At 45.5% G+C, this 15289-nt stretch overlaps 1 protein-coding gene across 5 annotated transcripts in view; it reads left to right on the forward strand.

Moving 5' to 3' along the window:
- The window catches only part of DDR1 (discoidin domain receptor tyrosine kinase 1), a 273948-nt gene that overhangs the window by 20903 nt on the left and 237756 nt on the right, over positions 1–15289 (forward strand). For all 5 annotated transcript variants that reach the window (XR_009557073.1, XM_035107357.2, XM_035107359.2 and 2 more), the window contains exon 2: positions 12262–12388. Coding sequence is in view for 4 of the 5 variants with exons in the window: in XM_035107357.2 (XP_034963248.2) it covers positions 12310–12388 (79 nt within the window). In the remaining variant the exon portion in view is untranslated. The remainder of the gene's footprint in view (positions 1–12261; positions 12389–15289) is intronic.

Below are 15289 nucleotides of genomic sequence, written 5' to 3' on the forward strand. Positions count from 1 at the left end.
GTCTTCCACTGCCTCCCACAGTTTGGTCAGACTCATGTTGGTAACTTCGAGAACACTGTCCAACCATCTTGTCCTCTGTCGTCCCCTTCTCCTTGTGCCCTCCATCTTTCCCAACATCAGGGTCTTCTCATGAGGTGGCCAAAGTATTGGAGCCTCAGCTTCAGGCTCTGTCCTTCCAGTGAGCACTCAGGGCTGATTTCCTTCAGAATGGATAGGTTTGATCTTCTTGCAGTCCATGGGACTCTCAAGAGTCTCCTCCAGCACCATAATTCAAAAGCATCAATTATTCGGCGATCAGCCTTCTTTATGGTCCAGCTCTCACTTCCATACATCACTACCGGGAAAACCATAGCTTTAACTATACAGTGGTACCCTTACTTACGAACGACTCTACAACCGAATTTTTCGACTTACGAATGGGGCAAATGGCCGCACGCTTACGAATTTATTGACATCCGAACGGAAACCACGGCGGTTTTTGATAGGGTTTTTCGACTTACGAATTTTTAGATGGGGTTGCTTTGACTTACTAATTTTTCCATTTCCAATGCATTCCTATGGGAAATCGCGTTCCCATTGGCGCTTTTCGACTTGCGAATTTTTCGACCTATGAAGGTGCCTTCAGAACGGATTAAATTTGTAAGTTGAGGCACCACTGTACGGACTTTTGTCAGCAAGGTGATGTCTCTGCTTTTTAAGATGCTGTCTAGGTTTCTCAATGCTTTTCTCCCAAGAAGCAGGCGTAGCTTCCTGCTGAAATCCTGCCACTATTCTTACCGCAAATGCTGTGGGTTTCATTTTAGTTGTCCTGCTTTTATTGTGATGTAGCTTCTCTGGACAGCAATAGTGTGGTAGCATTGGGCAAGCACTGGAGGGCAACTAATAAAGATAAAGATTAAAAAAAAGATAAAGGACCCCAGGACGGTTAAGTCCAGTCAAAGGCGGTTATGGGGTTGTGGCACTCATCTCGCTTTCAGGTCGAGGGACCCGGCGTTTGTCCACAGACAGCTTTCCGGGTCATGTGGCCAGCATGACTAAACCGCTTCTGGCACAACGAGACACCGTGACGGAAGCCAGAGCGCACAGAAACACTGTTTACCTTCCCTCCGCAGTGGTACCTATTTATCTACTTGCGGGCAGGAGCTGGGACAGAGCAATGGGAGCTCACTCCGTTGTGGGGAATCGAACCGCCAACCTTCCGATCGGCAAGCCCAGGAGGCTCAGTGATTTAGACCACAGTGCCACCTGCGTCCCTGCTAATAAAGCAGAAAAAGCCACCAACACAAATACATTTTTACGTCAAGAACATTTCAAACAGCAAATGGGACTTAACTGCACTGCAGTATAATTTGTACTGCTCAAGTGTAGCTGGCTCAGACCCCATATATTGGAATGAAATGGATTGCCTCTCCTCTGGGTTTTACAATTTGCGTCGCGAGCCAAGATCTTAGGAGCATTTATCAAACCAAATGAAGAGAAGATGAAAGAATTGGATGGAAAGGACGATCTAATTAAACAGATGATACATATGAGCATCTAAATGCTGATTGGCGGATGCTTTCATGAGGCCGGATCATGAGATACCATGTCATAATTTCCAATTCACTTCCAGCTCTGTTTTTTTTTTAAGTATTCACTGGCTAAATCCTGGTTGACCTTGCTACACTAGAAGGAACAGAAGGAGACCACCAAAAAGTGTCCTGGGACAGGCTTGCGGGGTTAGCATCGAAGAGCACTTCCAGATTACCTGAATGAACATTTATTTTGATTTGCTTGCAGGGAGGTTAGATGATGTTGCATCAAAGCAGGTGTTATCTCACACTTTCCACTGCCACTTTCCACTGCCACTTTCGTTATTGCAAAAAGTCCAGTCTTTTGGGGAAGCGGGTTTGTTGTGCGAGACCTCCCAATCAATTATAATTTTGCAACCTGAATTTGCCAGGATGTGGCTGACTCTCACTGGAAGATAGCGATGGCCTTGAGGTACATATAGCAGTTAAAATCGGCAGCTTTCTTACAGGCCCGTCTCCTGTGACTTTAACACTAACCTGTATATTATTATTATTTATCATTCTTATCAGTTTCACAATAGAATGATGGGGGGAGGGTGTCCCCAGAGCATCTTTATTGGAACTAATGCTTTTTTGTATGTTCATAAATGGTGGAGATTGGGGATAAGAGACATGGTATCCTTTGCTGGTGTGGACTACAACTCTCATAATTTCTGAACATTAGCTATGTTGTCTGGGATGATAGCTGGAGTCTGGAAACATCTGCAGAGCATCACATTTGTTACCTGCGAGCCATAGGCTGGTTGCATTTGCTGATGATACCAAAGCTAGCAGATTTTGAAATTTGAAAGGAACAGCTTTTCCCGCCTTCAAATAAATGGGTGAATTAAAAATTGAAGTGTAGGTGAATTGTCGCGAGTCCTGTGTGCTTCAAGTTTCTGGGTGCAAATCTGTGGTTTTAGGAACGGAAATCTGAGCTGTTCACAATACCTGACTTTGTGTTTCATGGTGAAATGCGGAATCCCACAATGGAATCTGAACTTTTGCAGCTGGGAATTGTGCATGACTTGACATTCCAACAGTTGCGAGCTTCTGAAATGTGTGGCTTGCCTCTGTCCTTCTGAATGCACCCTTTCCTGGTTCATTTTAGCTAGAAAATGATCTGACCTTTTTGCTATATAAGGGGTATTTTCGTAGCCTTGCTTAATTCTTTCATCCATCCTTGTTTTCCTTCTGGGGAATGTTGTTTGCTTATGCAGTTAAGCCTGTGGCTAGAGATTGGCTTCTCTCTGTATGTGTGAAAGCTGAAGGGCAAAAGTCTAGAAAGGGAGTGGTTAGTTATGTTAAGTGGAGGTTTTTGTGTGTGAATATTGGAGAGGGGACAAGCATTTTTCATTCTCTCAGCAAGTTCAGCATATCTAAGAACTTGGCAAAAATAAAATAAATGCAAAGAGTTGGGTTTGGAAGAGTGTGAAACAGCCTTTTTTCTTGGACCAGCAGTCTCCAAAATGGACATACAGTGGTACCTTGGTTCTCAAACGCCTTGGTTCTCAGACAACTTGGAACCCAAACACTGCAAACTCGGAAGTGTTCTAGTTTGCGAACTATTTTCAGAAGCCGAATGTGCTCCATTTTGAGTGCCACACTTCCGTTTTGAGTGTTATGCTGAGGTCTGTCTGATTTTGCTATTTATTTTGCGTTTTTGCTTTTGTGGCTCCTTTTTGTTTTGTTTTGATGGCTGCATGGAACCCAGTTCAGCTACTGATTGATTGATTGTGTGACTGCAGTACACTGTTTATTGCTTTCATTTTATGGATCAATGGTCTCGTTAGATAGTAAAATGCATGTTAAATTGCTGTTTTAAGGGTTGTTTTTAAAAGTCTGGAACGGATTAATCCATTTTGCATTACTTTCTATGGGAAAGCGTGCCTTGGTTTTGGAACGCTTTGGTTTCGGAACGGACTTCCGGAACGGATTAAGTTTGAGAACCCAAGATTACCGCTGTAATCAGCCCAGACTGGAAAAATGGTAGTGAAAGCTGATTGCCCCCCTCCTGTTGATACAGCTGACCACTCCGTTGTTCAAAGTGAAAGGATGCCCCCACTCCCCAACCACACTTTTTAATAGCCTGGCTGTGGATTTGGAACAATAAGGGCTTGCCTAATGGGCCATTCAGTTGGTCTGCATTTAAAACTTCCTTGGAATGCAAGTCATATTCTGCCCAAGCTGGGGTATGGAGCCAGTTTCGCTCACCCTCACCCAGAGCACCTGTGACTCTGAGACGATTTGGAAAGTTGGTCCTCTGGAGGAAGGAGGAGAAGGAGGAGGGATGGGTGATTCTGTCAATTTTGGTTCTTCTCAGCTTCTCATCTTTCCAATGTTTAGCTTACCGCACTTCCACATCGGTTTGCAATATATTTTTTTAAGGCCTTGTGAAAATTCCACACCGGTTTTTGCGAAATTCTTTCTTTAAAGGCCTTCTGAAAACGAGTGAACAAACAAACAAATAGTACAGTATATGCATTTTTCTATGTTAATGCAGCTGGAGACTGTACTTGGTGGGGCAACGCAGCCAGATGGGCGGGGTATAAATAAAAGAATAATAATAATAATTCAGGGTAATTCAGGGAAGTGCCAACTTTAAAGCACAGTGGTACCTTGGGTTACAACCCCTCGGGTTACAAACTCTTCGGGTTACAGACTCCGCTAACCTGGAAGTAGTACCTCGGGTTAAGAACTTTACCTCAGGATGAGAACAGAAATCGCGTGCCGGCGGCAGCGGGAGGCCCCACTAGCTAAAGTGGTACCTCAGGTTAAGAACGGTTTCAGGTTAAGAATGGGTCTCCGGAACGAATTAAGTTCGTAACCAGAGGTACCACTGTATGGCCTTTTTGTTTCTGTTTGGTCTGCGAATGCTTAGGGACGTGCAAGCTGAATCAAATCTCTCCCCCATCCCTAAGAAAGAGATAGGCGGCCTTTTTGGGGTGGGTGGGTGAGCATGGAAGGGGGAAGCGTGGGGCATAAATTTAATAAATAAAGCCTGGGATTAAAGGACCTCTGCCTCCGTCGCAGCCCCTCTTGAGCAGGGACCCACGATGACGTCCGGCTCTATAGCCTGTTTAATAAAAAGGTAAAAAGGTAAAGGGGCCCCTGACCATCAGGTCCAGTCGTGTCCGACTCTGGGGTTGCGGCGCTCATCTCGCTCTATAGGCCAAGGGAGCCGGCGTTTGTCCACAGACAGCTTCCGGGTCATGTGGCCAGCATGACAAAGCTGCTTCTGGCGAACCAGAGCAGCACACGGAAACGGCGTTTACCTTCCCACTGGTGCGGTCCCTATTTATCTACTTGCACTTTGATGTGCTTTTGAACTGCTAGGTGGGCAGGAGCTGGGACCGAGCAACGGGAGCTCACACCGTTGCAGGGATTCGAACCGCCGACCTTCTGATCAGCGAGCCCTAGACTCTGTGGTTTAACCCACAGCGCCACCTGGGTCCCGTAGCCTGTTTAATATAATGGTTAATTCTCTGCCGGCAGGGAGTCAGGACTGTAGGGCATCCACAGAGCTTTGCAGCTTTCCACAGCAGGCCAGTTAAGCTGGGCTGGCACTGGGATCCCAGCTGCCAGGCATTCTTGCCTACATAGTTGGGATTCCTTGCCTTCCTTACCCCTTCAGCGCATTTTGCGGGTTTTTTCTTTCTTTCTTTCTCCAGGAGGCCCTGGGAGATCTCTGGGTTGCAGGGGGTTAAAAACCAGCTGGGCGACATGAGGACACCCTCATCTGGTGGCAGGAGCTGGGGGTGGGCAAGGGACAGCAGCAGCAGCAGCACCCCATATTGTTATCTGACGTATGTCCCTGCAGGGGATCCCCGTTAATCCCGCCGAGGCTTAATATGAGCCAGAGTTTAGCCCCCTAACATGTTTTTAATGTTTAGAGTTCAGCCCAAGGCCACCATTTCAGGTTTAAGTAGATTTCAGTGGTGGGTTGGTGGGAGACTCCTAGCAAAGTTCAGTGGCCTGCTCTTGGGCATATATTTGTGGTTTCTCTGCATGGTTCAATTTCCCCCTCCTTATCAGTAATAATAATGATGGTGATATAATAGAATCATCATCATCATCATCACGATCAACAACAACATTCTACCTCTCCTCCAACCTGCTCTTGGACATATTCACAGCTTTTACACTGTTTTAATAACATTATTATTATTACTGCAGTGGAACCTCAGAAGCCAAACGCCTTTGAACTCGAATGTTTCGGCTCCCAAGCAATCGAAACCTGGAAGTAATTGTTCGGGTTTCCGAACAATTTTTGGAAGCCGAACGTCCGCCGCGGCTTCCAATTGGCTGCAGGACGCTCCTTCAACCAATCAGAAGCTATGCCTTGGTTTTCGAGCTGTTCCGGGAGTCGAACGGAGTACTGGAACGGATTAAATTTGAAAATCAAGGTACGACTGTATTATTAACAGTCGTAGGTTAGGTTGGGCACAGTGATAGTTGCTAGCCCAAACTTCAAGCAATGAACTTCAGAGATGACTCAGGATTTTTGTTGGGTGTTTGCTGAGGTTGCTGCCTTCCAGTTTTCAGTGTTATAGGTTCTCAAGAGAAGAATCACATTAAGGACAGTGTTCTGCCTCCTGCTTCCTCTGAAATCTGGAATGGAGAACCTGTGGCTCCCAGATGTTTACTTCCAACTCCCATCAGCTCCAGCCAACATAGTAAAGGACAATGGAAGTTGAAATCCAGCAATACACCCCTGCTTTAAACAGACCCATTCCATTCCAGCCCTAGGGCCTAGTGAAACAACACTAAAGGAAAGCATTTTTTGTGCATGGGATGAGTGCATCTCCCTCACTTCTTGATACCATTGCATACCCAGGATCGTTTGTTATTTGTTTGCATGCTTATTGGGGTTGCCATATGCCCAGAATTTCCTGGGCATAGTTGGAGTACGGCAGTCGGAAGCAGTGTCCAAGCGGAAATTGCTGAAATGTCTGGGGGAAATCTGGACATAAGGCAACCCATGTCAGAAGTCTAGATTTTGCCGAAGTTCCTTTAAAATAGCTCAAAAACTTTATTATTTTTAAATTTTTGCAAAATTAAAATTAAAAATGAGAAGCTTAACAACTATGGGCAAAAAGAAATAAAGCTCAACAACTTTTGTGTCCGGATTTTCACTGTTTGAAATATGGGAACCCCATGTTGGTCTGCCGTAGTCGAAACAAAATAAAAATAAAAATCCTTCCAGTAGCACCTTAGAGACCAACTACGGTAAGTCTGTCATTGGTATGAGCTTTTGTGTGCATGCACACTTCTTCAGATACCAAGAATGGCAGGTGTCAGTTTAACCCGAGGGAAACGGAAGGTGTGGGTGGCTTCTTGGCTGGGGTGGCACCCAGAAGTTTCCCATATCCCCTCAACCCCCTCCTGATCCGTACCCATGGGAGATGTTGCATAGAATCGTAAAGTTGTAGAGCTGGAAGGATCCCTGAGGCTCACCTGGTCCCATCCAGTTCAAACTATTTGCCTTACTAACCCAGATTTGTCTATATTGACTGGTATTTGCTCTCCAGGGTTTGAGGCAGGATCTTCCCCCCCAGGTCTGAGACCTTCTGCCCGCAAACATCTGCCCTTCTGTGTGCTATAATAGGTCCATCTTTTAGAGGGGGCGGTCGTTGTTGAAGGTCTGAAAATTCCCCGGCCCTGGAGTGTGGCAGTTTCTCTGACTCTTCTGCTAGATATGGGATTCTTCCTCCCCATTGAATCCGAAGGGGGGTGTCCCCGATCAATGCCTTGATTCACCCCCCTTTTCCCTTTCCCCTCGCCCCACGGCCTGTCAGCTGCTGTTTACTAGCCTTAGATCAAGGCAGCTGTTGGGACATTCCAGCAAAGGATTGTGGGAGCAGCTGGCCTACAGCCCTTTCACCCCCACCCACCCCCACTTCACCCACCACCCCCAACTTACTGGTCAAGAAACAAACAGCGGGGGGGGGGGGGGAGAGCACGGCCTGCGTTCCTAGGAAACAGATTTAGATTCCTGCGACTGCTTCTTAGGGATGTTGCACCGAGTTAGTGGAGTGTTTATTTGGAACATCTCCCCTTCACAATAGGAGAACGTCTTATGGGGGAACATTCTTTGAAATGTCCCATATCTCCCCCCCCCTTTTCAAATAATTTTTATTCATTTTCCAATATTACAAAATCAAAAAAACAAAAACAAAACATTAAACCAAAAAAACCAAAAAACACACATCAATTCTTGCATTTTTTACTTAACATTGTTGACTTCCTCAATTCCCCCCTCACTGGGTCCATTTTAAATTTCCAATTAAGCAATTTCCATTTTATATCTTAAATCATTCTAACACATTTTATCATTATCACTCAAGTATGCTATTCTAAAAGCTTCATCTATTCGTCATCAATTAATCAATTTATCCAAGTCAAAATTTATTTTCCCGTCCTTCTATCTTCTATTTCTCCCCTTAGCCTAAAATTTATTACCAAGAATTTTCCATAAATTTAAATATTAATTCTTCTATCATGCTAACATTTAAACACTTTAAACTAATTCAACCCCCCTTCCCCTGGACTCAGGGTCTCCCAGATACTTCAGTGAGTTCCGTAAGTCATTCCAGTTTCGGACCATCTAAATCAATAAAAAAATTACATCCATTATTACCCCTCACCCCACTCCCACCCTGTCCCAGCCTATCCCCCATTCTTCCTTGATCATCGCCTGCTGCCTCCCCAATTCTCTAAATACTGTAGTACAGGCACGTCGAACAGGTAGATCGTGATCTACTGGTAGATCACTGGACGTCTGTGGTAGATCACTGGCTCCCCCCAAAGAAGTTCAACAACTTTGTCTCCCTTAAAAAAGCTCAACATTTTTGCTCTGTACCCCCAAAAAGGTGGCTTTCCTCCTCCCTAAAAGAAGCTCAACAACTTTGATCTGAACCCCCAGAAAGGGTGTAGATCACTGCCAGTTTTTAACTCTGTGAATAGATCGCAATCTCTTGGGAGTTGGCCACCCCTGCTGTAGGACAAAGCCATCCAGTTATATTTCCACTTTCCAGCTTCCACTTTCCACTTTCTCAATTTCCCCCCCCTTTAGGTTCTGGCCCCAGTATGGATCCTGCCCTCCCTCTCTCACTGGGAGGACAAGAAATGTCCCATATCTTGTACGGTCTGCATACTCTGATTATTAAGCAGTTCAAGTCACTCGTTCACTGGAAATGTTTTGGCCTCTGCCTTTGAGCCAGTTGCCCACATGTTTGGGAATAATGCATTTCCAGAAAACAGCACTGGGGGGGTGCTTCACGGTGGTTTGTTTATTGAGTGTTCATCCTGATTCATTTGCAGGAAGAGATTAGACGACCGTTCGCTATTTAACGAACATTCATTCTGATTTATTTTTTATTTTTTTGTGGGGAGGTTAGATGATGTTGCATCAAAGCAAATGTCAATGGGCCGGGTGTCTCACTGCCTTTCCCCTTCCCCTTATTGCGAAAAGTCTGAATTTTGGGTGGGCGGGTTTGTTGCGTGAGACCTCCCAGTCAGCCATAATTGCACAACCTGAATCTGCTAAGTCTGTAATTCGAAACAATGGCAGCCTCAGGCCTGTCTGGATGCCACAGCACTGAGGACTTTAAATTGAGGGGCTGATTACTTTTAAAAATACAGTGGTGCCTCACAAGACGAAATTAATTCGTTCCACGAGTTGCTTTGTCTTGCGATAATTTCATCTTGCGAAGCACGGTTTGCCGCGACAAAAAAAAAAAAACAACCCGCAAAAAAATTCATCTTGCGAAGCATGGCCATAGAAAACCTAGTCTTGCGAGTCACCAAAAACATCGCAAAACGCTTTTGTCTTGCGAGTTTTTCGTTGCGCGAGGCATTCGTCTTGCGAGGTACCACTGTAATGACCAGCAGTGGTAAAATCTGTGTGTGTGTGTGTGTGTGTGTTGATTCTTTGCATCAAAGCTTTCACAATCTGAATCCTCCCTGCAGAGGTGATTCTTTTCCTGAGGACGAAAGTTCCTAATTTTGCGGGAGTTACCTGGCCTGAACCCAACTGCATGACTAGGATAGTCAGATGAACACGTCATACAAATTGTGTAGAAATATTGGTTCTGAAGCAAGTGTTTTGATAGATAGATAGATTATACAGTGCAGTGACTTCTATAGCCAAAAACAGCACCACATAGGCAAACATGGGGTGGGGAGGTGTAGAAACAGACCCCAAGAAGTACAAGAATTTTTTAGGGAAAAAGAAGCTACCTCAGGGTGGGACCCTCAGAGGAAAGACGGTTGAAGATTGAGCATTCTAAGTGTCCACAGAAAGTCATTGCAAAGAAGAAGAAAAAGATGAATAACCCAGTAGAATGGGAATGGAATGAAGTATCCTGGAATAGGGCATAGCTGACTGACTGGTACCCCGAACTGGAGTGCCCCGCATTGCCTCATTTTGTTTTGCTTGTCATCACTTTGACGTTGAAACGGCTTGATCACTGATCAGGGCCTCTGGCAAAGGTCCAGTTGTATTACTCAAGAGCCTTTAAACAACTCATGACATAAATCAATAGGGTTGGGGTGCCCACCAGTTGATGAATCAAATGTTGTCGATTGACTCTCTTTTAATGACCACAGTCAACTATTATCGAATAATCTGAGGCTGCCGTTGGGTAGATGCTGCTCCAGCATTTTGATTTCATTGCTTAATTGCATCTGACAGCACTTGCGGGGGTGGAGGTGGGCTCTTTCCTCCCCAGTTTCCTGCAGGTTCCTCTTGCTCTGCACTATTAGCACGAAACTAGATGTTACTAGCAAAAATGTGTGTTTCTGAATACCAGTGCTTTGTTGCTGGTGGTGGTTGGGTTGGAAGGACCCGTTTAGAGCAGAGATGAGCATGGAGAGTGGGGAGACAGTGGGGTTTGTGGTCTGGGTGGGGGAAGGACCCGTTTAGAGCAGAGTTGAGCATGGAGAGTAGGGAGACAGTGGGATTTGTGGTCTGGGGAAGGGAGTGTTGGCTGGGAGCGCAAGGCTGACTTGGGCAATGGGAGAAATTGGCAGTCTATAAATGCAATACCCCCCCCCCCCAACTTCTTCACAAAACACTTCCTCTAATCTTGGGTTCCAGGTATATACTTACCCTTGCAAATACGGAGTGGGGGAAATGGCAGGTGGGGACAGAGCTAAGTGCTGTTTTCTCCCCACCCATTCTAAACTGCTCCCCAGAATTGCTTTTCAGAATCAAAGCAACAATTGGGACTTGAAAGCATTGGTTTGCATGGAATACCTGCTTTGGCCCTTTGCCATTTTATAGCTGCTATTTTGCACGTTTCATTTCTGTAATTATACCTTTTTTTCAAAATGTGTCTCCTTGGTCTGACCTGGAAGCTCCAAGATAATAACTGATATCACACTGACCTCAGTCAGTCCCCTGCTTGCTTGCCTTTTTACTTACAATCCCTGCAGGGGGTGGTGCTAGCTGCCAGCTTCCTCCTCTGTAGTCGCAGTGTTGAATTCAACTCAGTGTCCAACTCAACAGGGCCGAGGATGGGACACATCTAGAATTAGTTGGCTCCTAATTGTCCTCTAGCCACCTTACCTGTCCCAACGGGCACCAGCCACCGCTGCCTTAAACCATGGTTTGTCATTGGCTTACAAATCGTGGCTTGCTAAGTACATTCAGCTAAGTTTTATGCGGGTGGCGCTGTGGTCTAACTCACTGAGTCTCTTGGGCTTGCTGATCAGAAGGTCGGCGGTTTGAATCACTGTGATGGGGTGAGCTCCTGTTGCTCTGTCCCAGCTTCTGCCAACCTAGCAGTTTGAAAGCATGCCAGTGCAAGTAGATAAATAGATACTACTGTGGCAGGAAGGTAAACAGCATTTTCGTGCGCTCTGGTTTCTGTCATGGTGTCTCGTTGCACCAAAAGCGGTTTATTCATGCTGGCCACATGACCTGGAAAGCTGTCTATGGACAAACACCGGCTCCCTCGGCCTGAAAGCGAGATGAGTGCCGCAACCCCATAGTTGCCTTTGACTGGACTTAACCATCCAGAGGTCCTTTACCTTTACTTAGAGCAGGCTCATTGAAATTAACGGTTACAGCCAAGTTAGGTTCATTGATTTCAGTGGGTCTCTTCTAAGGGAAACTCAGTTGAATGCCACCCGATGAGTCTGGATTCGGACATCACACAAAACCAAGCTTAATCGTGGCTTCTCTGTTTGTTTCTCTTGCAGAGTGAAACAGGAGCGATCACATACAGCTCATTCCCAGTGAACAATGATCAGCCAGCAGCCCCAGTTCTAATAAATAGTGGCATTGTTCAACCCCACTGGAACATGTCTCCTCAATAGCTGACCTAGTCACCAACTGAGTTATTTTTTTTTTAGTCTGGTCAAACACTCATTCCTGTAAATCAGCCTTGGGGTCTCCCAAATGCACCGAGTTCGCTCAACCACAAATTTGGCATCTGGCCTTTCTGCCTGCGATAATCACGTGTTTTGCTGCTGTCAGTGTGTCAGCGCCTGTCCCTTCTGGCCTGAATAGGGAAGCCAGGACAATGGCAGGATGCTGGTGACTCCTGAGCATGGAATGTGTGCTATTCACTAGCACAGAGAAAGTGTCTGACCCTAGGAAGAGGCGGGTTGCCCATTCATGTTGAGTCACCTTGCTGTTGTACTCTGCTATCTGTGCGAGACCCGCATGTGGTTAACTGCTGTTATCTACTTTTTTTGCAAACAGGGCATGAAGACTCAACTGTCGGTGTAATAATCACAGAGCCCAGAGAGCATGGTGGGACTCGCAGCGCTTTGCTTGCTGCTCTCGGCGTCTCTCGGCACCTCGGAGTTGGAAGAGCACTTTGATCCAGGTGAGTTGGATCCAGGTGAGAAAGGCTGTGACCTGTTGGTTGAGGAGCGGGAAACTGGAGGGTTCCTTGGTGAGGAGCTGAAATGTGGTGCGGAAGGAGCACCGAGCTTACTGGATTTTATTGGGCAGAAGTGATGGAGATACGAAGGACGGGCGAGAGGGCAAGGCCAAGTATAAGGTGGAGAGCGAAGCAAAGAAAAAGGAACTTAGGGCAAGGTTTTTAGGGGGCCGTTGCCAAACTGCCATCCGGTAAGCCTTTCTTCTATGTTGGTTAACCCCAACATAGTTTTGTCCGATGCTTCTTATCTTATTTCCGATGCACAAACGTGAGAGCTGTTGGTTGCTCATGAAACCAAAATGGTGCCATCTTTGCACACAAGAGGGAGGAGAAAGTTCTGGAAGCAGCCTAATGGGGAATGAGCACCCTGTGTGGCCATGGAATGTGTGTTTGTGGGAGACGAAATGGAGTATCTCAGAGAAGGGCATGGCTGACGGAATGGAACAGTGAATAGGAACACTCCATACATTCTGTTGCAGGTTCCACTTGTAAGGATAATCTCTTTCTCTCTCTCTCATCTATCTATCTATCTATCTATCTATCTATCTATCTATCTATCTATCACCTATCTGTTTCCTTCAGGTCAGGAGTGGGGAACCTGTGGCCCTCCAGATAATAATAATAATAATAATAATAATAATAATAATAATAATAATAATAATTTATACCCCGCCCATCTGGCCGGGTTTCCCCAGCCACTCGGGGCGGCTTCCAACAGAAGTATTAAAATACAATAATCTATTAAACATTAAAAACTTCCCTAAACAGGGCTGCCTTCAGATGTCCTCTAAAAGCCTGGTACCGGTAGTTGTGTGATTGAACTCCAGTTCTTATCAGCCCTAGCCAGCCTGGCAAATGGACAGCAGTTGTAATCCAATGACATCTGAAGAGCCAAAGATTCCCCATCCTCTCTGCAGATGAAATAAGCTTCATCTTCACATCTTGCAGCAGTGGATTCTACATTGTGTAAGGAAGTCCTCCTTGCTGTTGTTGTCTGGCTGAATTAGCTGTTTCCTTTTGTACCCCAAAATTCTAGCATCACCAGAGGAGATTTAAGAAAAAAATCTCTAGCCATTTTCTCCACACCATTCATAATATTATCAACTTCTAACATATCATATTTTATTTTATTATTATTTTGGTAAACTAAAAACCCCTTTACCCACAATAATACAACCACCAGACCTAACATGGACACTGGTACCAGAGCCTGCAATAAACCCAGATGCCAACTTTGCTGCCACATACACCCGGACAACACCATTACTGGCCCCAACAACATCCAACATCCCATCTCAGGACTATTTAATTGCTCATCTTCTAACATTGTGTATGCCATCAAATGCCAACAGTGCCCTTCAGCTCTCTATATTGGACAAACAGGCCAAACCCTACGCCAAAGGATAGGTAAAGGGACCCCTGACCATTAGGTCCAGTCGTGACCGACTCTAGGGTTGCACGCTCATCTCGCATTATTGGCCGAGGGAGCCGGCGTACAGCTTCCAGGTCATGTGGCCAGCATGACAAAGCCACTTCTGGCAAACCAGAGCAGCACATGGAAACGCTGTTTACCTTCCCGCTGTAGCGGTTCCTATTTATCTACTTGCATTTTGATGTGCTTTCGAACTGCTAGGTTGGCAGGAGCTGGGACCAAGCAACGGGAGCTCACCCCGTCACAGGGATTCGAACCGCCGACCTTCTGATCAGCAAGCCCTAGGCACAGTGGTTTAACCACAGCGCCACCTGGGTCCCAAAGGATAAATAAATCTGACAGGACATAAATCTGACATCAGGAATCACAAGACAGAGAAACCAGTAGGAGAACACTTCAGTCTCCCAGGACATTCTATACAAGATCTCAAAGCAGCTGTTTTATTACAGAAAAAATTCAAAAACAGACTGGAAAGAGAAGTTGCTGAATTGCAACTCATTAGCAAGCTTAAAACCATGGAGACACCTGGTGTGAACAGAGACATAGGATTCTTATCTCATTATACATGATCAAGCTTTCCTTAGCACCTCAGCCCTTGCTTTTCCCCGCAAGACCAATTGCAGTCATTAACAGTCGTTAACAGTCATCAACAGGTTTACCACTCCTATCAGCCCATCACCCATTCCCATCACACACACCCCACCCTCTGAATATACATAAGGGTCTGGTTACTTCTGTTTCAGTGTATCTGAAGAAGTGTGCATGCACACGAAAGCTCATACCAAAATAAAAACTTAGTTGGTCTTTAAAGTGCTACTGAAGGAATTTTTTTATTTTGTAAAAAACCCCAAGTTCTTTTAGCCCTTTCCTCAAAGGGATTGTACTTCAGTCCAGCCTTATTATTTTGGTTAGCTTACTCTTTTCTGCCCCTTTCACCAACCCTGTGATTTCCCCTTTGAAATGGAGCGTCAGCACAGCATATAGGATTCCAAAATGGGACTACATCATACACAATATATGAAGGGCAGCATTATGATGCTGGGAGTTTTATCCTCTCTGTCTTCCCTAATCACCCCTAGCATGGAATTTGCACTTTTGGCTATATTCCAGAGTATCACAGAGTGTTCCAGACAACAGAACATTGAGCTGAAAGCTTGCAGAACATTAACAGAATGTTAAATCTTAGTGTGTCTCTGGAAAAGGACATCCTTGGGTGTTTTTTTAAGCGTCCGTCTCTTGTGTGTGAAATTAGAGCACCCTCTGGTGGAAGTCGTTGACATCCAGTACTAAGTGTTCTGCTTTTTGTAGGTAGGACAGTAAAAAAGGTAAAGGACCACTGGATGCTTAAGTCCAGTCAAAGGCGACTGTGGGGTTGCGGCGCTCATCTCGCTTTCAGGCCGAGGGAGCCGGTG

Source organism: Zootoca vivipara, chromosome 2 (genome assembly GCF_963506605.1).
Source record: "Zootoca vivipara chromosome 2, rZooViv1.1, whole genome shotgun sequence".
NCBI classification, from domain to species: Eukaryota; Metazoa; Chordata; class Lepidosauria; order Squamata; family Lacertidae; genus Zootoca; species Zootoca vivipara.